The sequence below is a fragment of the Oryctolagus cuniculus genome, chromosome 1 (assembly GCF_964237555.1).
Source record: "Oryctolagus cuniculus chromosome 1, mOryCun1.1, whole genome shotgun sequence".
In the NCBI taxonomy this organism is placed as follows: Eukaryota; Metazoa; Chordata; class Mammalia; order Lagomorpha; family Leporidae; genus Oryctolagus; species Oryctolagus cuniculus.
In genome coordinates this window covers 115,329,777-115,352,885 of record NC_091432.1, presented here as the reverse complement: position 1 = coordinate 115,352,885, position 23,109 = coordinate 115,329,777, and the positions used below count along the sequence as shown (strand labels likewise).

The 23,109-nt window shown below is 46.9% G+C and overlaps 1 protein-coding gene across 9 annotated transcripts in view; it reads right to left on the bottom strand.

Annotated features, from left to right (window-relative positions):
• Positions 1-23,109, bottom strand: part of JHY (junctional cadherin complex regulator) — a 71,489-nt gene that overhangs the window by 5,838 nt on the left and 42,542 nt on the right. For 4 of the 9 annotated variants that reach the window (XM_051848511.2, XM_051848520.2, XM_051848516.2 and 1 more), the window contains 2 exons: positions 20,245-20,888; positions 9,606-9,900 (listed from right to left, as the gene is read on the bottom strand). In XM_051848511.2, the coding sequence (XP_051704471.1) occupies positions 9,606-9,900; positions 20,245-20,888 (939 nt within the window). Of the gene's footprint in view, positions 1-5,948; positions 9,268-9,605; positions 9,901-20,244; positions 20,889-23,109 lie in introns of those variants that run through there. The other 5 variants (XR_007920382.2, XR_007920379.2, XM_051848527.2 and 2 more) reach the window with 5 other exon arrangements.

Genomic DNA, 23,109 nt, shown 5'->3' with positions numbered 1-23,109 from the left:
ACCACGGCCTACGCCAGCGTTCCCTATCTATTCACGCCCCGTGCTCTCTCTGCACGCGGCGGCTTCCGCGAGTAACACAGCGTAGCTTGCGTCTCCGCCACTAGGATTCAATCTAAGTTCCCCCGGGCTAGCCTGGCGAATTCAACCCAGCGTACGTCTCCGCCCCACGGTTTGGCTTCCCGTCCTTTGCTCCCCGGGCTAATCAGACGGATCCCAACCTGGCTTGCGTCTCAGCTTCTAGTTTCAACTTTTCGCCCCCTGTTCCCGGGCTAACTTGAGAACCCCAAAGTGGCTTTCGTTTCCGCCTCGGCCTGCCCCCCGCGGCTTCAATTTCCCTAACATTTTTCTCTACCCGGTATGTTTCCCCAAGCTCTCCTCCAACGACATTCCTCCCTCATTTCTCCTGGCCTCTCCCCACAGTCCGCGTCCGAGTCTGTCTGTTCTAGCTTTTACTTTCGCTTTCGACCTTAGAGATTTCTCCCAGCTTCCCCCCGTAGTCCGAATCCGAGTCTATGCCTAGGCTTTCAATAGCTTCTTCCGGCTCCTTTTTCGTCCAGCTTTTCCCTAGGCTGTTTGCTAGTCTCTCTCTCCGATATTTTCCCAATTCTTCCCGTTTCTTCCCGTTTCTTCCCTCCTAAGTTTGCTATCCGTCCTAGGTTTCCTATCCGAGTCACGGCACCATTATGTCGCTCCCCCTCTTCGTGGAGGAGCAACACAGGACCCTGCGCTGTTCTTTCGTCTGCTCGGCCCTCCCCGGGTTTGCTGCTGGTTCTTCCCGGGTTGGCTACTATCCCTTCCACCTCCGTGGAAGGGCAGTTCCCCCTGGCCGCATTCCCCACTTCCGCAGGGGAGCGGCACACCGCCGGCCGGCTTTCTCGGGGGCTGCACGGGTTCCCTTAGATGTTCCCCATAGATGTTCCTGGTGCATGCCGTCTCTCTCCTCCTTTATAGTCCTCCTCCGCCAATCCCAACTCGGCTGAGTACGCTGCTCTCCAATCAGGAGCAAGTCCTACAGTTAATTGGTTGAACTGGAGGCAGCTGTGCGGAAGCTGTTTACTTCTCTCCCAGCGCCATATTGTGGGAGAGCAGATGCATAGAATAAGTCCTAATTCGAGTAACTTAGTCTAGTCCGGATTGCTCCCCACAATACACATAATTTTATGTGATAATTCTTACTAGTATTACACACTTAAAAGGACAGAATAGAGCAAGGCTATTTAATTATTGGTTTTTGACACTTGAGCACAATAGTAGGCAGGAAAGATTCTAATGATCTGACCACAGGATAGAATAAATATTCCACACACCACAGCTTTTGACATTAAATGTGAGGTTCAGTGGCGAGTGCTGTGGTGCAGCAGGTTAAGTACACACTTAGGACTCCCACATCCCACACTGGAGTGCTGGTTGGAATCAGGGTTGCTCTACTTCCAATCCAGCTCCCTGCTAATGAGCCCAGGAAGCAGCAGATGATGGAGACTCAAGTGCTTAAGTCCCTGCCACCCCATGTGGGAGACCAGTGTGGTGTTCCTAGATCCTGGTTTTGACCTGGCCCAGACCCAACTATTACAGCCATTTTTTTTTAAAGATTTATTTATTTATTTGAAAGTCAGAGTTACACAGAGAGAGAAAAGGCAGAGAGAGATCTATCTGCTGGTTCACTCCCCAATTGGCAGCAATGGCCAGAGCTGCACCGATCTGAAGCCAGGAGCCAGGAGCTTCTTCCAGGTCTCCCATGTGGGTGCAGGGGCCCAAGGACTTGGACCATCTTCTACTGCTTTCCCAGGCCATAGCAGAGAGTTGGATTGGAAGTGGAGCAGCCAGGTCTCGAACTGGCACCCATATGGTATGCCGGCGCTTCAGGCCAAGACATTAACCCTCTGTGCCACAGCACTGGCCCCTATTATGACCATTTGAGGAGTGAACCAGCAGATGGAAGAGCTTTGTCACTCTTTCAAAGAGGTAAACAAATAAATCTCAAAAAAGGGTGAGGTTCAGACTTGCTACTTCCCCTAGTGGGGACACCAAATCCTTTCCTCTTTGTTAATTAGTTTATCTTTTGGTAAGGGGTAGCAGAGATGGTTTGGATGATGATATTATTTTAGATTACATCTAAGTTTGTGCTGATGGTAGAGAAAGAGATAGCCCTATTGAGAGGGCAGTGCTTTTGTATTCACTGTTGGTAATGCTCCCTTTCTATATGTTAATGACAAGGCATAGCATTTTTTATAAATTTTGAAAGCTTTTGTTAATCGATATACATCGTAAGATGTATATCTAGTGAATCTTTTTCTAAAATAGAATTTGGTAGAGATAGTTGGGATGAAAGAGATTATTTCGTCATATTAGCTATAATTGCAAAAAACTCCCCAATCTTGTTTTTTTTTTTTTTTTTTTTTGACAGGCAGAGTGGACAGTGAGAGAGAGACAGAGAGAAAGGTCTTCCTTTGCTGTTGGTTCACCCTCCAATGGCCGCCGTGGCCAGCGCGCTGCGGCCGGTGCACCGCGCTGATCCGATGGCAGGAGCCAGGTACTTCTGGTATCCCATGGGGGTGCAGGGCCCAAGTACTTGGGCCATCCTCCACTGCACTCCCGGGCCACAGCAGAGAGCTGGCCTGGAAGAGGGGCAACCGGGACAGAATCCGGCACCCTGACGGGGACTAGAACCCGGTGTGCCGGCGCCGCAATGCGGAGGATTAGCCTAGTGAGCCGTGGCGCCGGCCAAAAAACTCCCCAATCTTAAGATTGAACTAATATGAACACAATGACAACCATTACAAGAATGTGTCCTGCTCACGGTGGTCTACTGACTCTCCAAAGGTCACTCCAATTAGCTTCTCATCACCACCTCACACTGTACAGGCTCACAAGCTGATACAGTTATCCCCTGGAACCCACTGGGGATTGGTTTCAAAACATCCCTGGGACACCACAATCTGTGGCTGCTCAAGTGCCTTATATAACCTAGGGAATCCTCCTATGTGCTTTATTATTCTTTTAAGAGTATTTATTTGAAAGGCAGAGTGACAGAGAGGGAGAGACAGATCTTCCAGTTGCGGATTCGCTCCCCAGTGGGTGTAACAGCCAGGTCTGGGCCAGGCCGTAGCCAGGAGCTAAGAACTCCATGGAGGTCTCCCACACGGGTGGCAGGGACCCAAGTACTTGGTTCATCATCACTGCACACCCATGCCAGGGTGTCCAGGGGCAGGAAGTTGGATCAGAAATGGAGGCGGGACTTAATTGCAGGCACTCACGTGTGGGATGTCTGAAACCAGACCACTCTGCCAAATGCCTGACCCCAGATTCTTTCTTAAGGAAGCCTCTAGAATAAAATTATGAAACTTAACAAAGTAGATAGAAGAAATATGGGGTGTATGTATGTATGTGTGTCTTCAAAAACTTAATGGAAAATGACTGTTATAAAAACACTGTGGATTTAAATTTTTTTTTGAGCCAAAATAAACTGTCATTTAATTCCACTTTCCAAGAACATTTTTAAGTACCCTCATGTTGCCTATTGAAGGTCACTTAAAAACATAAATCTTGGAGGTGGGTTTGTGGCTTAGTGGATAAAATGCTAATTAGGACATGTGCATCCCATTTCAGAGTGTCTGGGTTCAATACCCACCTCTGGCTGCTGACTCCAACTTCCTGCTTATGAAGACCCAGGGGTGATGGCTCAATTAATTGAGTTCTTGTTACCCACATGGGATACCTGGATTGAGTTCCTGGCTCCTGACTTCAGGCTGTTGAGGGCATATGGATAGTGAATCAGTGGCTACAAGCCCTGTGTAAGTATGTACGAAGGCAGGTATGTACGTATGTATGTGTCTATAATCTATCTCTTTGTCCCTCAGATAAACAAAAATTAAAAAATAAAAATAACTTTCCTTTAAAAAACAGAAGGTATCACCTAGCAAACAACTGTAGTTGTTTCCTGTCCATTTTATCTATCTTCATCCTTTTATAAAATTATCTGTACACTATAAATCATTTTATTCTCTAAGCACTGTAGCATTACAGTATTTTCTTATCACTAAATGTTTTTCAAAAGAGTAACATTTTATTGTCTAGTTAGGCTTGAACTGTTTATTCCTCTAAATGTTGTACATGTAAGATGCCCAGGGATGGGCCTTCTTTGTGGCCTACTTGGATTATTTCTTTGAGATGAATTAATAGAGTTGGACAAATGAGTATGTTTAAGGCCATCAATGAACACTATTCATTAGCAACGGAGTAGTAAGAAGCAGGAAGATTCCTTTCTCTCCAAACCTTTCTCATACTAGGTATCATCACGTTTCAAAACCCTTACTAATTTTTAATAGGTGAGTGAACTCAAATAACTCACAGAGATCACAGATTTGTTTTTCTCACATATGCGGCTATACCGTTGTTTTGCAGTCACTAAATTATCATCCACTTGCCAAAGTAAACCAATAATGAAAAGGGAAGAAACCCCTGCTCGTAGCCAAGTCATAAATCCAATTTGTCCAAAGATGATGAGAAAGAAATGATCAGTGCCCAGAAATTACATCCTTAGTCCGAAGCAGCTTAACTTTTAATCATTCCACTGACTCACAAAAGCCTCATTGTGAGGCATGAGTAATTGCTCACTGCTCTCCAGACACAGAGCCTTGGCTGTCAGAAAAGCAGGGCCAAGCGTCTGGCATTACCTGTGGATGTGAAGGGAGAGAGGTGGCCCAAAGGGGCCACCTCCCAGTGAAGCTGATCCCTTTACAAGATGAAGTGCTTAGAGCAAAGGCACATTGCTCCGGGGACAGGGAGGGCTCCTAACGGAGTTTGTTCTGGGTGACTGGCAGTGAAAATCCTGGATTTACTTAACTTTGGCGCAAGTAATCTTGATTGGTTCGCAGCGCTGCAGTTTTGTTTGATCTTGCTGCATCAAAAGTCTGTTAACAGCTTTATTGAGATATGATTCACACACTGCAGAACTCATGTGTTTGAGGATGGACGATTCAGTGGTCGTTAGTGTATTCACTGAGCTGTCTAAACGTTACCACAATCCAATTCAGAACATTTTCGTCTCCCTAAAAAGAGACGCTGTCCCCATTAGGGGTCATTCCCTAAGCCCCCTCCGCCTCCAGCCCTAGACAACACTAATCCACTTTCTGTCTCCACAAAAGTCTTTTATATAATGAAATAATCCCCACAATTTGATTTGCTTTACTTCTCCTTGACTTTCACAAGACTACAGGTCACAGGAGTATGCTTCCAAAAAGACAAAGCCGCATTAAATCCACAGTCATAGTCCCGTTGAGGCTCCAAACACAGAGGGAAGAGGCTGGAAAATACGGCACTCTCTCGACAAATCCCCGATGGGATTCGAGATCGGTTTTCACACAAGACCCACTGAGCTGGCACTGTGTGAGACTGTTGAGTGCAGAGCCGCCCGCGGGGCCTGGTGTTCATGGCTGACCGCCTTGGCAGACAACGGCACAGGACTTTCCTGATGGGAGGCTTCTAGCAGTACAGAACCACAATTCTTCTCAAGTCACAAGGGTGACTTTGATTGTCGACTTACAACAGAGGGTGCCTGAACTGAATCTGACGTGGGCTGTCCTGTGGAGGGCTCATTTCAGCTCTGACATGTTGTGCCCTGTGGGGTGGACACTGCAGAGCTATTCTCCAGAAAATGCCTCGGCTGTGTAAGCTGTGAGAAAGTCACTGGGAAAAGGGACACAAATAAAACCGAAACGAGAAAAACCAAAACAGTGCCTCAAATACCGGGGAGCAGCAAGTGAAGGAAATTTGCTCTGTGGTTGCTAAACTTAATCCAAGTAAACCTCTTATTAGATGCAGTCAAGTAGCAGCACCCAGAGTGCCTGGGACAAGGCCCGTGAGCTAATTCCTTCGGCTCAGCACAGCCAGCCATGGGGGCTCCCAAGGCAGGCGTTCTGCAGGGTGTGACGCCACAAGTGCACACTTACATTGTTTGGCGTCGCACGCACTGTGTTAATCTCTTACTGTGTGACGTCTGGACCTCACGGCACGGACGATGCCTGGTGTTCACAGATCCATCACGACACAACTGCCAGGAGAGGAGGGAGGGTTCTGGGGCCTATGATCTTTACCAAATCCTCACGTGTTTAACGTGATCCGGGGCGGGCGCTTCCCTTGGAAACCACGGGCATGACCTGGATAATGCTTTCCTCTGTCTGGCGCCCCGGCTACCCGCTGCCCTGCACAAATAGCTCAGTTCTGAGTCGTTTCGGCCTCTGCAATAACTCGAAGGACAAAGAGTGCTTCTGTGGATTTGCCAGCCGCAGGTGAAGGGGTGGGACTGAGAAATGGCTGTGTGAGACAAAGCAGGAAGTGAGGGCTTGTCCCAGTGGGAAGCAGGGCTTGGGAGGCATTAACTGGAAACCCCCCTGCCCTCTTAGGCCCTTAGATTTCTGATGTACAGTCACCGGGAGGTCTTCCTCTATCCCCCCTCCCCCAGTAAAAGTGAATGCAAATTACAAAGAGACCCGAGGGAGGAAAAGGAAGTGAACATTTGTAGCTGTAGGATCTTTGCTAGGGAATAAGCTGAGGCGATACGTGATTTCATTGAACACCACACCAGATCTCCAGCAGAAAGAACCCTTCCGATGGTGCACAGAAGAAAAAAGGGGTGAATGAGGCGCTTCCCCAAGTTCACGGATTTTAGGTGCCAGAGCTCCAAGCTTAGGAATGGCTGAGTTAATAAGCTCCACCACATGCTGCTGACTGGGACTACTCCCATGCTGCTCCAGTGGGAAAACTAGTTACCTGTGAATCCAAAACATGGTTTTTCCTTATTTCCAGTGGAACTGGGGTTTTTCCCAGCCACAAGTCGGTGGTCTCCAGGGCCTGTACAGGGATCAGGAACCCCTACCCGCACCCCAGCAGGATGGAAGATAGGAGGGAGGGGGCTAGGACAAGGAGTTCAAAGAGCCCTCAGGTTGGTCCATGAGAGGGCCGGAGTGAGGACGCAGGGCTGTGAGCCTGCTGAAGACCTGGGGCACACAAGGGGCCCTGAGATGGGAGCTGCAGGAGGGGGCTTGGGTCACCCCCGCCCCAAGCCGACTTCCCTCCTCTGTGAGATGACCGTTGGCTGCTCTAGCCCAGCTTCCCCGTTCTCCTCAATGCCGCCCATTTCCTTTTCTCTGAGGGCCCCACCGGAGGGTCCACTGAATTATTAGCAACTCTAACTTCCTGGAATGTCCTGCACCTGCTCTGCCCACTGCAGCCAGAGAGGTCTAAAACACAGACGTGACTGTGCTTAAAATTCTTCAGTGACCCCTCTTTTAGTCCATTCTGCATTTCTACACAAAACACCCGAGTCTGAGGCTGGCGCCGCGGCTGAATAGGCTAATCCTCTGCCTAGCGGCGACGGCACACCGGGTTCTAGTCCCCGTCAGGGTGCCGGATTCTGTCCCGGTTGCCCCTCTTCCAGTCCAGCTCTCTGCTGTGGCCCGGGAGTGCAGTGGAGGATGGCCCAAGTCCTTGGGCCCTGCACCCCATGGGAGACCAGGAGAAGCACCTGGCTCCTGCCATCGGATCAGCGCAGTGTGCCGGCCGTGGCGGCCATTGGAGGGTGAACCAATGGCAAAGGAAGACCTTTCTCTCTGTCTCTCTCTCTCTCACTGTCCACTCTGCCTGTAAAAAAACAAACAAACAAACAAACAAAAAAACACCGAGTCTGGACACCTTATAAAGAATAGAGGTTTATGTAGCTCCCAGTTCTGTTGGCCACGGAGTCCAACAGCAGGGCCCCAGCCCCAGGTGAGGGCCTTCCTGCTGTGTCATCACATGGTGAAAGAGCAAGTGGGGGTGCTGAGGTCTCTTTTCTTTATAATCCACTGACCCCCATCGCAGGAGCTCCATCCTCATGAACTCATGGGACCCTGATGACTTCCCAAAGGCCCCGCCTCCAAATACCATCCAAACGTGAACCTGAAGATTACATTTCAACACGTGAACTTTGGGGCCCAAGCCACAGTGGTCGTCCTCCGGCCTATAGAATTAAAAGTCCTTCGTCTCTGAATGAAAAGATCTTCTAAAACTCGGCCCCCACTAATCTTCACCCGCTGCTCCCCACGCCGGTGCCCCCTGGTTACAGCGGCAGTGACAGGAGTGTTCGCCCGGCCCTGGCGTGCATCACGCTGCCATGACTTCGGCACCTCTGCGCCTGCCGGCCCCCTGCCTGAAGCACTCTTGCAACGTTCCTTCCTTTGCCAGCTCTCTAAGACGCAGCCCCTGTTGTCTCCCGCCGCTCTGCTTGGCTCTCAGGTTGGGAAGCGTGTCCTCTGCGCTCCCGCACATACACGAGGATGGTTGCTTTGCTCCCAACATCGTACTGAAGCCATTTCCACGTCTGTCCTCCCTAAAGCCCTGCAGCCCTAAGGTTCTTCCGGAGAGGGGTCCTGGCTCATTCATCTTTCCGTCCCACACCTAGCAGGTTCCTAGTAGGAATCCAACCATCATACTTTGAATAAAGGACCACCTGCTTACCTCCTCCCATGCTGACTTTCCGGATGTTTCTCTGGACGGAGGCATTCATTTCCCCAGCTGCTGATGGCTCCTGGTTGAATCCTCCCTAGAACCTCCCTCTGCCAGATGCAGCTGCTATACCCAAAGTCACAGCCACTCCCCAGGGACAGCACTATCCCAGTGACTGGCTGACGTGGGGCATCTGAAATCCGGGTCCCTTGTCTTGGAAGGGGTACTGGCCTCAGAGCTCTCAAGGCCTTGGTTGAGGATTCTGTCCCATCTGTATCACAGTTCCTGCTGTCCCTCTGTCCTGCTGTGCCTCCCCACTCCCCACTAACAGGGCATTTCCCAAGGGAGCGTCTCAAGGGTGCTTCCTGCACTCAAACCTGCAGCTCAGAGGCTGTTCCCAGGGAACCCGCCTCGCCACAGGCCTGGTGTCTCCAACCAGGCCCTCCCTGCGGCCCTGTGAAACGGTGCGTTTTCCTTATTGTCTGACACTAGAGGGAAGTGGCCTTTCCTGCCGGGTTTTATGTCTCATGAAGAAATGCACGGGACATAAAACGCCTCCTTCCTGTGCGCCCTCATCTGTTCCTGAAAGTATTCTACTGTGGGCCCCCGATTTCACTTACTAAGCCAGTCCCTGTGGGGAAGGACTGACGTGCTCCCAGGTGCTGGTGAATCTTGCTGCAGACAGAGAGCTCAGTGAAGGTTGGCCAGCTTCCGCAGGTGGGCTCCGTCACTGGCTGGGACCGCACCGCGGAGGCTGGGGGGCTCTCAAGAGGTGAGGAGCCCAGGCTGGGTGGTGGGGAAAATCCAGAGGCAATAAGGCTCCCTGGCTCACTCGCCCCGACCGGCTCTTTACTGTTACAGGGGCGTCCATGGGGAGACTCAGTGCAGCTGGAGGGGCCAGGAGGGGCATGGACACTTTCCAGAGAAGATTGGAAAGCAGGGGGAGGTGGGCATTCTGGAGGGGTAGGGGAGAGAACTGCAGGGAGCAGCAGGGGCCCCTTAGGGCCTGGGCCATCCAGTCCTGGCGGCAGCTGCCTCATGACCATACCTGCCAGAGGGCTGCACCTGGAGGGCATGAAAGTCAAGGCCCATCTCTTCGGAATGGAAATGGGTGCTTGCCTCACCTTAAGGCTGCTTCTCTTCCTGTGCCTTTTCCCTTTCTCCAGCTGGAACAGGTAGCCTTCAGAATTGCTACGGTTGATTTTCATTTGCTGTCTCTGGCTTCTCTCTGAACTGAGCTGGGATTCACTCTCCACCCGTGACAAGATCGGGGGCAGTGTGGTGCCGGGGAAGGCACCGCTGCGGGGCTGCACCTCCGTCAGCTGCACCAGGGCTTGCTGATGCTGCTCCATTATCTGAGTGAGCTGGGATTCTGGAGAAGCTCTCACAGGTTGTCCGTCAGAGGAGGAACTGAATTTCCTTAGGGAGAAAAAAAAAAAAAAAGCCACAAACCTGTTAATAAAACCTGCCTTCGGGGCCGGCACCGTGGCATAATGGGTAAAGCAGCCGTCTGCAGTGCTGGCATCCCATATGGGCATTGGTTTGAGTCCCAGCTGCTCCACTTCCAATCCATCTCTCTGCTATGGCCTGGGAAAGCAGTAGAGGATGGCCCAAGTCCTTGGGCCCCTGCACCTGCATGGGAGACCTGGAAGACGCTCCTGGCTCCTGGCTTCGAATCAGCACAGCTCCAGCCGTTGCAGCCAGAAGGGAGTGAACCAGCAGATGGAAGATTCTCTCTCTCTCTCTGCCTCTCCTTCTTTCTGTGTGTAACTCTTTCAAGTAAATAAATAAATCTTTAAAAAAAAATAAAACCTGCCTTCATTTGACTTCTGGTACAAAAGTCTTTATGAATCCCTAATTTCATGTATTTATTATCCCCAAAAATCAAAGATATTTAGCTCGATCTTTGAAGGGATACATTGATTTCTTATCTTAAAATCTTCCTCTTTGGGGAGCTGCTGTTGTGGTATAGTGGGGAAAACTGCCAGAAGAAACACCAGCATCCCATATGGGCACCGGTTCCTGTCCTGGCTGCTCCTCTTCCAATCTGGCTCTCTATAATGGCCTGGGAAAGCAGTGGAAGATGCCCCAAGTGCTTGGGCCCCTGCACCCAAGTGGGAGTTCTGACTCCTGGCTTCTGCCTAGCTCAGCCCTGGGCATTGCAGCCACTTGGGGAGTGAACCAGTGGATGGAAAATATCTCTTTGTCTCTCTAACTCTGACTTTTAAATAAATACATCTTAAAAAAAAAACTTTCTATTTTTCCTTAGGATATTCTAGTACTAAATTAGAAATTTCATTTAGTGCATTCAGACCAAACACCATTTTGAAAAAAAATCAAAGATTTTCTCATTACAAAACACTTAAAATTGATGGATTAAATAAACAAATATTCTTTGAATACATGATTAAATTTGTATGAGAGGCAGGGAATCTCTAAGTACCAAAACAAACAAACAAAAAAAGGAGGTTCAAAAACTAAATCAGATTGCCTCATTTGTGGAAGATTCAGATTGCATTTTTTTAAAATATTAATTTATTTACTTGAAAGACAGAGTTACAGAGAGGCAAAGGCAGAGGCAGAGAGAAAGAGAGAGAAAAAGAGAGAGAGATCTTCCATCCACTGGTTCACTCCCTAAATGGCCTCAACAGCCAGAGCTGTGCCAGTCCGAAGCCCAGGAGTCAGGAGCTTCTTCCAGGTCTCCCACATGGATGCAGGGTTCCAAGACCTTGGGCCATCTTCTGCTGCTTTCCCAGACCACGGCAAAGAGCTGGATCAGAAGTGGAGCAGCCAGGACTCGAACCGACACCCAAATGGGATGCTGGCACTACAGGTGGCAGCGTTGCCTTCTAGGCCACAGCACCGGCCCCCAGACTGCGTTTTATAAAAAAGATTTGTTTATTTGAAAAACAGAATGACAGAGGGGCAGGGGATGGAGGGACACAGAGAGAGATATCTTCTATCCGTTGGTTCACTCCCCAAATGGTCAAGGTTGGGCCAGGCTGAAGCCAACAGACTGGAATTCCATCTGGGTCTCCCATGTGGGTGGCAGGGGCCCAAGTACTTGGGTCATCATTTGGTGTTTTCCCAGGTGTGCTAGCAGGGAGCTGGATTGGAACAGAGCAGCCATGACCCAAACTGACACTCTGATAAGGGATGCCGGCATCACAAATGGTGGCTGAACGTGCTGCACCACAATGCTGGCCTGTGAGTTGAATTTTAACAGCTAACACTGGAACAGACATGTATGATCTTGGCCCCAGGTAAGGCAGGGGATCAGAACTGATATTCCTGCAGAAAGACTATAACCTTTAGGGGCCGGCTTCACGGCGTAGCGGGTAAAGTCACTGCCTGCAATGCTGGCATCCCATGTGGGCACCAATTCCTGCCCTGGATGCTCTTCTTCCAGTCCAGCTCCCTGCTGATGGCCTGGGAAAAGCAGCAGACAATGGCCAAGTCCTTGGGCCCCTGCTACCCACATGGGAGACGTGGATGAAGATCCTGGTTCCTGACTTTAGCCTGGCCCAAGGCTGGTTATTGTAGCCATCTGGGGAGTGACCCAGCGGATGGAAGACCTCTTTCTCTCTGTCTCTCCCGCTTTCTATATAACTCTGACTTTCAAAATAAACAAATAAACAAACCTTTTTTAAAAACAGACTATAACATTTAAAGGGCTATACCCTCAATAAAAAACATGAAGAAATGAAAATAAAAATGAATTTGAATGAGGGATGCTAACGGAGTATCTGTCAGAAGCAAATACAAAAATTTTTTGGAGGGACAACCTTGCCTCGGTTTCTACAGACTAGGTGGCTGAACTTAAGTTCACAGTCCAGCGGCCCAGCACAAGAGCAGAGATAATCTGCTAATCACGAGAGCCAGCAAACACACATGTACATGCGCGCAAACAACAGTAGTAGACTTCTAGCTTCCAGTAACAGAATATTAGGTAGCATTTATAAAAAGTGTTAAAATGATTAAAGATTTGAAAGAAGAAACCAAAATCCTGAGACATATTTTGAAAAATTGCATTGTAAAAAAGAATACAGAAGTTTTCTTGTTTCACTTGAAATGGAGAGGTCGGGGGGGGGGGTGGGGAGAGAGAGAGAGAAGGGGAGACAGAGATCTCCATCTGCTGGTTCAGTCCCCAGTTGACTACAATGGGATGGGTCTCTAACACTGATTCACTCCTCAAATGCCTGCAGCAGCTGGTGCTGGGCCAGCATGAAAGCAGGAGCCTGGAACCTAACCTGGCTCTCTCACCTGGTACCCGAGCAGCACCTGCTGCCTCCCAGGATGTGCATCAGCAGGAAGCTGGGATGGGGAGTGGAAACAAGGCTGAAACCCAGGAACCCCGGTATGGGATGCGGGAGGCCCAAGCAGTGTCTTAACCACTGCACCAAATGGCCCTCAGAACACAGAGCTTTAAATTGCAATCAAATAGAAATCCGAGACATAAAAACACCACTGCTGAAATTTAAAACTCAACGGGTACATTAAAAAGCACAAAGGACACAGCCAGAGTTACTGAACTGGGAAACTTATCTAAGGAAATTTCTTAGAAGCATAGAGATGGGGCCGGCACTGTGGCGCAGCGGGTTAACACCCTGGCCTGAAGCGCTGGCATCCCATATGGGTGCTGGTTCTAATCCCAGCTGCTCCACTCTGATCCAGCTCTCTGCTATGGCCTGAGAAAGCAGTGGAAGATGGTCTAAGTCCTTGGGCCCCTGCACCTGCGTGGGAGACTCAGAAGAAGCACCTGGTTCCTGGCTTTGGATTGGCACAGCTCCGGCCATTGTGGCCATCTGGGGAGTGAACCAGCAGATGAAAGACCTCTCTCTCTCTCTCTACCTCTCTCTGTAACTGTCTTTCAAATAAATAAAATATATCTTTAAAAAAAGAAAAAAAACCACAAAGGTAAAAGATGTAAAATAATAAAGTTTAAAAGATACAAAATCTAAAGGTATTCATTGTAGATTTTTTTCTCCCAAGCTTCTACTAAGTGTGAACATTTTCTTTCTTTTTTTTAAAGATTTATTTATTTATTTGAGAGGTAGAGTTACAGAGAGAGAGGGAGGGAGAGAGAGAGAGAGACAGAGACAGGTCTTCTATCCACTGGTTCACTCCCCAGATGCTCGCAAAGGCCAGAGTTGGGCAGATTGGAAGCCAGGAGCCAGGAGCTTTTTCCAGGTCTCCTTCATGGGTGCAGGGGCCCAGGTACTTGGCCCATCTTCTACTGCTTTCCCAGGCCACAGCTGGGAGCTAGATCAGAAGAGGAACAGCTGGGACTTGAACACATGCCCATATGGGATGCCGGCACTGCAGGCGGCGGCTTTACCCGCTACACCACAGCGCCAGCCCCTGAATATTTTTTTTCATTTGACAGGCAGAATTAGACAGTGAGAGAGAGAAAGACAGAGAAAGGTCTTCCTTCCATTGGTTCACCCCCCCAGATGGCCGCTAGGGCCGGCACACTGCGCCAATCCAAAGCCAGGAGCCAGGTGCTTCTTCCCGGTCTCCCATGCAGGTGCAGGGGCCCAAGCACTTGGGCCATCCTCCACTGCACTCCCGGGCCACAGCTGGACTGGAAGAGTAGCAACTGGGAAAGAACCGGCATCCCATATGGGCGTCGGTGCCACAGGTGGAGGATTAACCAAGTGAGCCATGGTGCCGGCCCCCAGCCTCTGAATATTTTCAAGATGAGAAGATAGTAGGGGGAAAAAACCCTATATACACACACACACACAATTTAACTCCCAAATCCAAATGAAAATTATATATTAAGAAATTTCTGAAGGAGCAAAACTGGGAGCTGGAAACGAATGCCTGAATGGCGACTGTTGGTGGACTCGGGAAAGTAGGTCTCCTGCCAGGAAAGCGTGGGAAGCCACACTGCTCACACCCTGGAATCCTTAAAAGGCGCCTGAAAAAAAAAAAAAAAAAAAAAAGAAGCCGGGGTGGGGGTGGGGGTGGGGAGGTCCACGTGAGGGTCACTGTCATGGGAACTGGCTGGAAGTCTCTTGCCTGTGTCAGGCATGGATAATGCATCTGACCAACCAGGACAAAAGAACTAATGCGGACAGCAAGGCTTCCCATCACGCAGCCCACACAAGTCACCCGCCCTGGCCCTCAGAGCTCCTAGGAAGCCTGTTACTCCCTCACACTTCATCACCACCAGCCGATACCCGAGAGGAGCCCTAACGTGGAAGGTAGCAAAACAGGTGAAAAGTAGGCATTGCCAAGAAAAACATGCAGGGAAGAGAAACCAAGTGTGGAATTAGAAACACTGAGAGGTTCTGTCCCAAAGGCTGGCACTTTTTGTTTTGCCTTGTTGAGATGTGTAAGATGTTGAGAAGAAATGAGGCTGCATCTGGGAGCTTAAAAGATAAGGAGCTAATAAAAGGAGCACGCAGAAAACAAACACAGAAGGAGAAAATGCTCTTGGAAATTAGAAAGCAAGCGAGCGAGCGAGTGAGCGAGAGAGCAAGAGAGAGAGAGAGAGCAATAGAAATGCTGGAAGCCACAACCAACAAACCCTTCAAAAAAGTACAGCAAAATTACAAAGAAATGAAAAGGAAGAGAAAGAGAAAATTGTAAAGAGCAATCCTGGAAGAAGATATCTGAACAACAGATGTTTCTAGAAAGAGCAAACAGAAAGTGCTCAGGATTCCAGATTTTTCCCAGAACTGAAGGCCACAAGTTTCCAGCACAATCTATGAAAATAGACCAAAAGCAAGGCAAATGAGTATTATTAGGAAATTTCACTTCATTGGAGAAAAAGAGAATATCCTAGGGGCTGGTGCCCTGGTGTAGGAGGCTAAGCCACCAACTGGGGTGCTAGCATCCCATATGGGCCCTGGTTTTTGTCCCTGCTGCCTCTCTTCCAACCCGGCTCTCTGCTGTGGCCTGAGAAAACAGTGGAAGAAGGCTGAAGTTCTTGGGCCCTTGTACCCATATGGAAGACCTGGAAGAAGCTCCAGGCTCCTGGCTCCTGGCTTTTGATCAGCCCAGCTCTGACCGTTGTGGCCACTTAGGGAGTAACCAGTGGATAGAAGACCTTTCTCTCTGTCTCTCCTTCTGTCTGTAACTCTACCTCTCAAATAATTAATTAAGTAAGTAAGTAAATAAAATCTTTAAAAAAGGAGACAACCTTATAGCTTCCATAGGCAAAAAAAACAAAAAAAAACAAAAAAACAAGTCAGGTATAAATTATATAAATGACCAACTCCGGGAGCAGGAAGACAGTTCCGAGGGAAAATGGTTTCCAGTCCAGAATTCTCTAAACCTCTGCCACGTTCTCCGTCAGGGCTGAGGGCAGAGTAAGGGAATTCCAGCCATGTAAGGTCTGAAAACATCACCTCATGAGCAGGGGAGGATGCTCTCTGCCAGAGAGAGAGAGAGAGAGAGAGAGAGAGAGAGAGAGAGAGAGAGAGACGGGGGTGGAAAGGACAGGAGGGTGAGAGAGGGAGAAGAGCGAAGGGAGCCCCCAGGATGAACCAAGCCTGACACTAGCCCCTGGGGAGGTGTGTACTGAGCCGCTGCTGAAAGGGTGGGACTCACTGGCCACACACAGAGACATAGGTAAAAGAAAAAGGTCAAGACAATTCCTAAGTTTTAGAAAAAATAAAAGTTGGGGCTGGCTTTATGGCATAACTGGTAAAGCCACCGTCTGCAGCACTGGTATCCCATATGGGTGCTGGTTGGAATCCCATCTGCTCCACTTTCGATCCAGCTCTCTGCTATGGCCTGGGAAAGCAGTAGAAAATGGCCCAAGTGCTTGGGCCCTGCATCCGCATGGGAGACCCTGAAGCTCCTGGCTCCTGGCTTGGAATTGGCCCAGCTCCTGCTGCTGTGACCATTTTGGGGAGTGAACCAGCGGATGGAAGATCTCTGTCTTTCCCTCTCTCTGTTACTCTGCCTTTCAAATAAATAAGATAAATATTTTTAGAAAAAGAAAAAATAAAAATGAAACATAATAATAGGATGTGAATTATAAATGTGCTGGAATAAAAAAACACCCTGAATATTTGCCTCACTCCAAATTGTGTCATAGCTCATTTTGGAGGATACGTGAGGGGAAGTATGGTGATACAAGAAGCCAAATTTTCACCTACTCGAAGGGGCAGTCACCAGAAACATCTAAGATTATTGCAGCAAAACACAGCAGTAAGTATAACTAAGATTGTGGAAAGTGCCATAGGAGAAGATTTTTAAAAAGTGAAAAGCAGTTGCTGACAGTCAATTTTTTTTTAAAGATTTATTTATTTGAAAGTCAGAGTTACACAGAGAGAGGAGAGGCAGAGAGAAAGAGAGAGAGAGAGGTCTTCCATCCGATGGTTCACTTCTCAATTGACTGCAACGGCCAGAGCTGTGCTGATCCGAAGCCAGGAGCCAGGAGATTCTTCTGGGTTTCCCACATGGGTGCAGGGGCCCAAGCACTTGGGCCATCTTCTACTGCTTTTCCAGGCCATAGCAGAGAGCTGGATTGGGTGTGGAGCAGCCAGGAATTGAACCGGCACCCGTACGGGGTGCCGGCGCTTCAGGCCAGGGTGTTAACCTGCTGCGCCACAGTGCCCAGCCCCTATTTAAAAATTCTTAGCATTAAAAAAAATCTTCCCACTGTATAGTTGGAAGAATCACTATGCTCCTAAAGTTGTACTTATGAAAGTTTGTATTCCTTAAATAAAAGGTTTCTGTGGGGGGAGAAATATATGATACAAATATAAAAAAAAGTTTGAAAAAATCTTATTCGACAGGCAGAGGGAATGAGATAAATTAACCTTTGGTTGAGAGATTAATTTAAAAAAATAAGAAAGAAGGGATGGGCATTTGGTCAAGATGCCTGCTAGGATGCCAATGTCTCACATCAGAGTGCTTCCTGATAGGAGGCAGCGGGAAGGCTCACGTAATCGGGCTCCTGCAACCTGCATGGGAGAGACCTGGATTGAGTTCCCCACCCTGGGCTTCTGCCTTGACCCAACTGCGGCCACTGTGGGCATGTGAACAGTGAACCAGTGGATGAGAGCTCTGTCTGTGCGTCTTTCTCTCTTTCTGCCTCTCAAACAAATGAATTAATAAATTTTTTTTTATAAAATGAAAAAGGACAAAAATATTAGAAATGAAAGGAAGAACATGATGGCAGATATAGTAGAAATTAAATAATGTGCAATTTAGGTAAATACTATAAAAAGTTTTATGATAGTACAGTCTAAACTGATCAAAAATGGAACTCTTATTTAGAAAAAGATTAATTTTATCAAATTGACTGAGGAGGAAGTAGAAAGATTGGGAAGATTTATAATCATTATAGTAAATGAATCGTGAGTTTAAAATCTCCCAACAAAAAACAAAGCCCAACAAAAAACATAAATGAGGGAGCAGAGCTGTGGCACAGCAAGTAAATCTGCCTCCTGTTGTGCTGGCATCCCATATGGGTGCTGGTTCAAGTCCTGGCTGCTCCACTTCCTATCTAGCTCCCTGCTAATGCACCTGGGAAAGCAGTAGAAGATGGCCCAAGTGCTTGGGTCCCTGCCACCCAAGACCCGGAAGAAGCTTCTGGCTTCAGCCTGATCAAGCCAGTTGTGGTTATCTGAGGAGTGAACCAGGAGATGGAACATCTCTGTCTCTGACTTTCTCTCCTATACTCTCTGTAACTCTTTCTTTCAAATAAATAAATAATTCTTTAAAAAATAAATAAAACATACACGGCCAAAACAGCTTTACAGGAAAATTCTATCAAGTCTTTAAATAGCAAGCTAATTCCAACTGTAAATAAAGTGTTCCAGAGGACTCAAGAAGAGAGAAAGTCCTCAACTCATTTTAGAAGGCTGGTATGATCTTGATAGCATATCCAGACAAGGCCAGTGGCAGATAGGCAAATGATAAGCCAATTTCATGTCATGCATGTGAACATTAAATACAAAATAAAATGCTACAAAATCCACTCAAGCAATTTAGCAGAAGAATACTATGACGAGTTGTGCTAACCTAGGAATGAAAGGAGAGTATAACATTAAAAAATCTATTAATGTATTTTATCTCATTAAAGAATGGACAAAAATTTGACAAAGTTAAATACCAATTTATGACAAAATTCTTTCCAAAGACAAACAGGAATAGGAAGTAATTCCCTATTTCTTTATACAACAGAAATTAAACATGATTTTAATGGTAAACATGTTAGAATCAACCCCTCTAGAGTGAGAAAAAAAGACATGGTGCTTACAGTTTTTCACTATCTTTTCCAGGAAGCTAACTCTGAACCCTCTATGCCAACATGTGTAGCACTTAAATGTCTTCTGATCAATTCATAGCAAAGTACTGCAAAACATTCATGGAAAATGGAATTAAAGGATAAGTTTATGTTGCTGCAAAAATTTTGAAATCCATGCACGTATTTTTCATAATATTATGTCTTCCATGACCCTTTTGAAGATCCTTTGTATATAAAATTTCAAAAAGGTTTTGCATGAAATTAAACTTAGGTTTAAGTCCATTTTCCATGAACTTTTTGAAGTACCCTCATATGTGTAAAATTTTCCCTCTACTTTAGGGAGCCCCATGAACCATACTTCTTTGGTGTTTTCTGTAGTATTTTAGCATTATAGCCAGCATATGTCAGGTGTATACAAAATATGTTTGGGGGCCGGAGCTGTGGTTAAAGCCATGACCTGTTGCACCGGCATCCCCATATGGGTGCCAGTTTGAGTCCTGGCTGCTCCACTTCTGATCCAGCTCCCTGTTAATGCACCTGGGAAAGCAGCAGAGAATGGCCCAGGTCCTTGGGCCCCATTAAAACCCATATGGGAGACCAAAATGGAGTTCTGGGTTCCTGACTTCATGGCCTGGCCCAGTCTTTGTAGTAGTGGGTATCTGGGGAGTGAACCAGAGGATGGAAGACCTCTCTCTTTCTCTTTCAAGTAGATGAGAATAATCAAACTTTTTTTTTTTTTTTTGGTAAAAGAAAGTGTAATCTGCGCTGGTGTTGTGGCATAGCAGGTAAAGCCACCACCTGCAGTGCCCATATCCCTTTTGGGCACTGGTTCAAGTCCTGGCTCTTCTACTTCTGATCCAGCTCCCTGCTAATGCAACTGGGAAAGCAGTGGAAGATGACCTAAGTCCATGGGCCCCTACCCTGGTGTGGGAGACCTGGAAGAAGCTCCTGGCTTTGAATCAGCCCAGCTCAGGCCATTGCTGCCATTTGGGGAGTGAACCAGCAGGTGGAAGATTTTTCTCTCTGCCTCTCTGTAACTCTGCCTTTCAAGTAAATAAATAAATCTTAAAAAAAAAAGGATCTCCTCATAGTAATAATTTTAGTGTTCACATGATATTAAATATCATAACTTATCTAAACATTTCCCTATGGCTGGCTTTTTAGGTCGTTTCTATGAATAATGATATTTGGGTGCATCATATTTTCCTACATTTTAGATTATTTTCTTTGGATAGGTTTCCTCTAAAACCTAAGACGCAACCTTAAACACATACTGAATTTTTTTTTAGATTGGGTCCCTATGTCTTTCCTCATTCCCTCTTATTTTCTAGTCTAACTACAGTAGAAAAAGTAGAGAAAGGCAAAAAAGTAGAAAGAAAATGCATCAAAAGTGGACTATATTTTGCAGGAACTGGAGCCAGGAAGTTGTTAAGTGGATAACCTCTTTCAACTAACTATCTCCAGGGACTCATCTGCCCCTTCTTCCTCTCCAGGTAACTCCGGCAGTCTCCCACTTCTCTAAAAACCATTTGAAAAAAGAGAATTCTTACCATAATATTTCCAAGTTCCTATATCTTGTCTCTGTATATGGCTGTTTGGGTTGCTTGTTATTTTTGGTGAATCCATGATCATTTATGTTATAAACAAACTGAGGGCCTCTCTGGGTGGGGTGCACACGTGTCTTGGAAAATTCATCGAGGTTGTTCAAGTCCATATTAGAAAGGGTGCTGAGATGCGGCTGCTGATGTGACAGTCTTTTCTCTTTTTGGTCTCTGTGTCCTCTTTCTTTTTTCACATTCAGCACTGGGGGATAGCTAGTAGAGTTCTTAGACAACACCTTGGCAAAAGCCTGGTTTGCTGGGGCAGATGTAGTGGAGGTTACTTTGGGATTCTGTCTCCTAAGTGCACTTGATCCTTGTAAATTATCATTGGAGGTGTTCACAAGCACAACTGATTGGTGGCTAATGAAAGCATCAACAGGCTGATTTAGGTTCTGCTGCTGTCTGGAGGTGTTATTCTCGTTTCCTTGACCGATGGTGACCTCTTCGGTCATGAAAGACTTCAGGCCATTCTGGTGGCCATGCTGTTTTCCAGTCTTGGCATTGGCTGGTCTTCTAGAAGGTTGCTGGTTGTTCACTATTTCAGAAGATTGACCTTTTGTACTCTCATATTCAGAACAGTTTTCCTGGTAATTCTAAAAATATATTTTGGGTTAGTATACAATGATAAGGCTGACACTCTTCATAAATTTTAAGTTAGTGTTTTTCAAACTGGGGGTTGAGACTTCAAGAAAGGTTGACCGTGGAGTTTGGAGCTGAGTGATATCCAGTAGACAAAGGCCACAGAGGGGTCATTTCCTAATTTCAAGCAATTGGAGACTGAATAGCTAAGAGGATCCTCTTGGAAATTTTAGACCATGTGCCAGAGACATGGAGCACTTAGAATTGCTTCATACCAAGGATAAGTCTCGGGGCTGACGCTGTGGCATAGTGAGTAAAGCCAATGCCTGCAACACCAGTATCCCATTTGAGCATCAGTTCGAGTCCTGGCTGCTCCACTTCTGATCCAGCTCCCTGTGAATGGCCTGGGAAAATCAGTAGAAGATGGCCCAAGTGGTTGGGCCCCCACACCCACATGAGAGACCCAGAAGAAGCCCCTGGCTCCTGGATTCGCATAGGCCCAGCTCCAGCCATTGTGGCCATTTGGGGAATGAACTGGCAGATGGAAGATCTCTCTCTCTCTCTCTCTCTCTCTCTCTCTCTCTCTCTCTGTCTTTCCCTTTCTCTCTCTCTCTCTCTGTCTCTCCCTTTCTCTCTCTCTGTAACTGTCTTTCAAATAAATAAATCTTTAAAAAAAAGAAAAAAGGATAAGTCTCTGACTTAAAATGTTGTAAAGGGAAGTGTTACCAATTGGGGCAGGATAGGTATAGAAAGGGAACGGGGGCCTGACCTCTAAGACACGTATGGAAAGAAAGTGCAAATCTACATAACCATAGGCAAGCTTATTTTAGCTGAGTGAGCACTGCAACAAAATCTTAACCAGAAAACATCGACGATTGGCTCTGCCAACCAAGTACAAGTTTAACATGAACCACAGTTCGAAGATGAGACTTCACCCATGCGGGTCAGAAGGCAGAAATGGCCTCTTTACCAGAGGAAACAAATGACGTTTTATTCAGGGGTTTGTAAAGGAGGCTGAGCCGTGAGAGGGCCTCTGCGAAGCCGCAGGGGCCGTCTGGCTTCCGCTCCTTACTGTAGCCTGTCCTTAGGCAAGCAAACATCTGGGGAAAGATTTCAATTTCAGAACAGTCTTTATGCTTTCCAGAGTCTCCTAACAACAAAATGTACTCCTGGTAGAATAGACACACTATGTAATTATATTGTGCCATAGCCATTCAGAAATATTTTCCAAGGAATAAAGCGCTCCTCATTTTGAGGGAAGCTCACAGAGTGAAGAGGCCTTTGGAAAGCGTGATTAAATGCTTACTGAGAACAGCAAGACGGCCACAGGCATCTGTGTGTTACACAACTACAACTCACTTCTCCCTTTCTGAACGAACACACACATAGCTTTAAAAAAAAAAAAAACCTCTCTATGGAATGTATCTGTGCAGCGTTAATTTTGAAAAGCTATGGTTAGGTGTTACTGGAGAAGAAACATTTTAAAGTGAAAAAAAAAAATCAAGCCCCTGCTCAAATCATTCGCTTTAGTGTGCTCTGAAGATCACACTATTGGGGTAGTTGGGCTTTTATTTCACTTTTCTGATACAGTCGCTAAGCTTATTCCTGTATATTAGTAAGTGACGTTCTATGTCTAATGAAATGGCATTATAATGACAGAGTGGAAAGTTTAACTTTAAAATAGTAACATGCAGTATTTCTTATTATATATTTTAAAATAAAAATGGCTTCTAATTTGGGATTTATAGTATGCTCTTCTCAAAATTTGAGATTTCTGGAGGATTTCCCAGGCTCTGATGAGCTCTTCTAAACTTAAAATTTTTCCTTGCAGTGCTCCAAAAAATAAATAATAAGGAGAAGCTTCCTTTCTCCCCTGCGAGATACTGAGCTGTGTGAGGGTGGGGGGTGGGGGGGGCGGAGCTAAGAAGGCCCTGCAAATCTATAGCCCCAAGAGCATCCTTCCTTGTAGTGGACGCAGAACAAAACGGCTCCTTTACAATTTTATAGGAGTTTTGTGCAACACAACGGACAGCTCTGTTCATGGCTGTCACTGCTGTTCATGGAGGTCAAAAAAGCCAACCCTTCACTACACTTGCTAAATATTAACCAGTGATGACAGTCATTCTTCTCAGTATCAGTCCAGCCTTTGACTCACCAGAGAAATCAATGACCAGGGACACTCTTCCTTCATCTCACTGCACTTTTCCCACCGACTGCTCCTCATTCCCGCCAGAA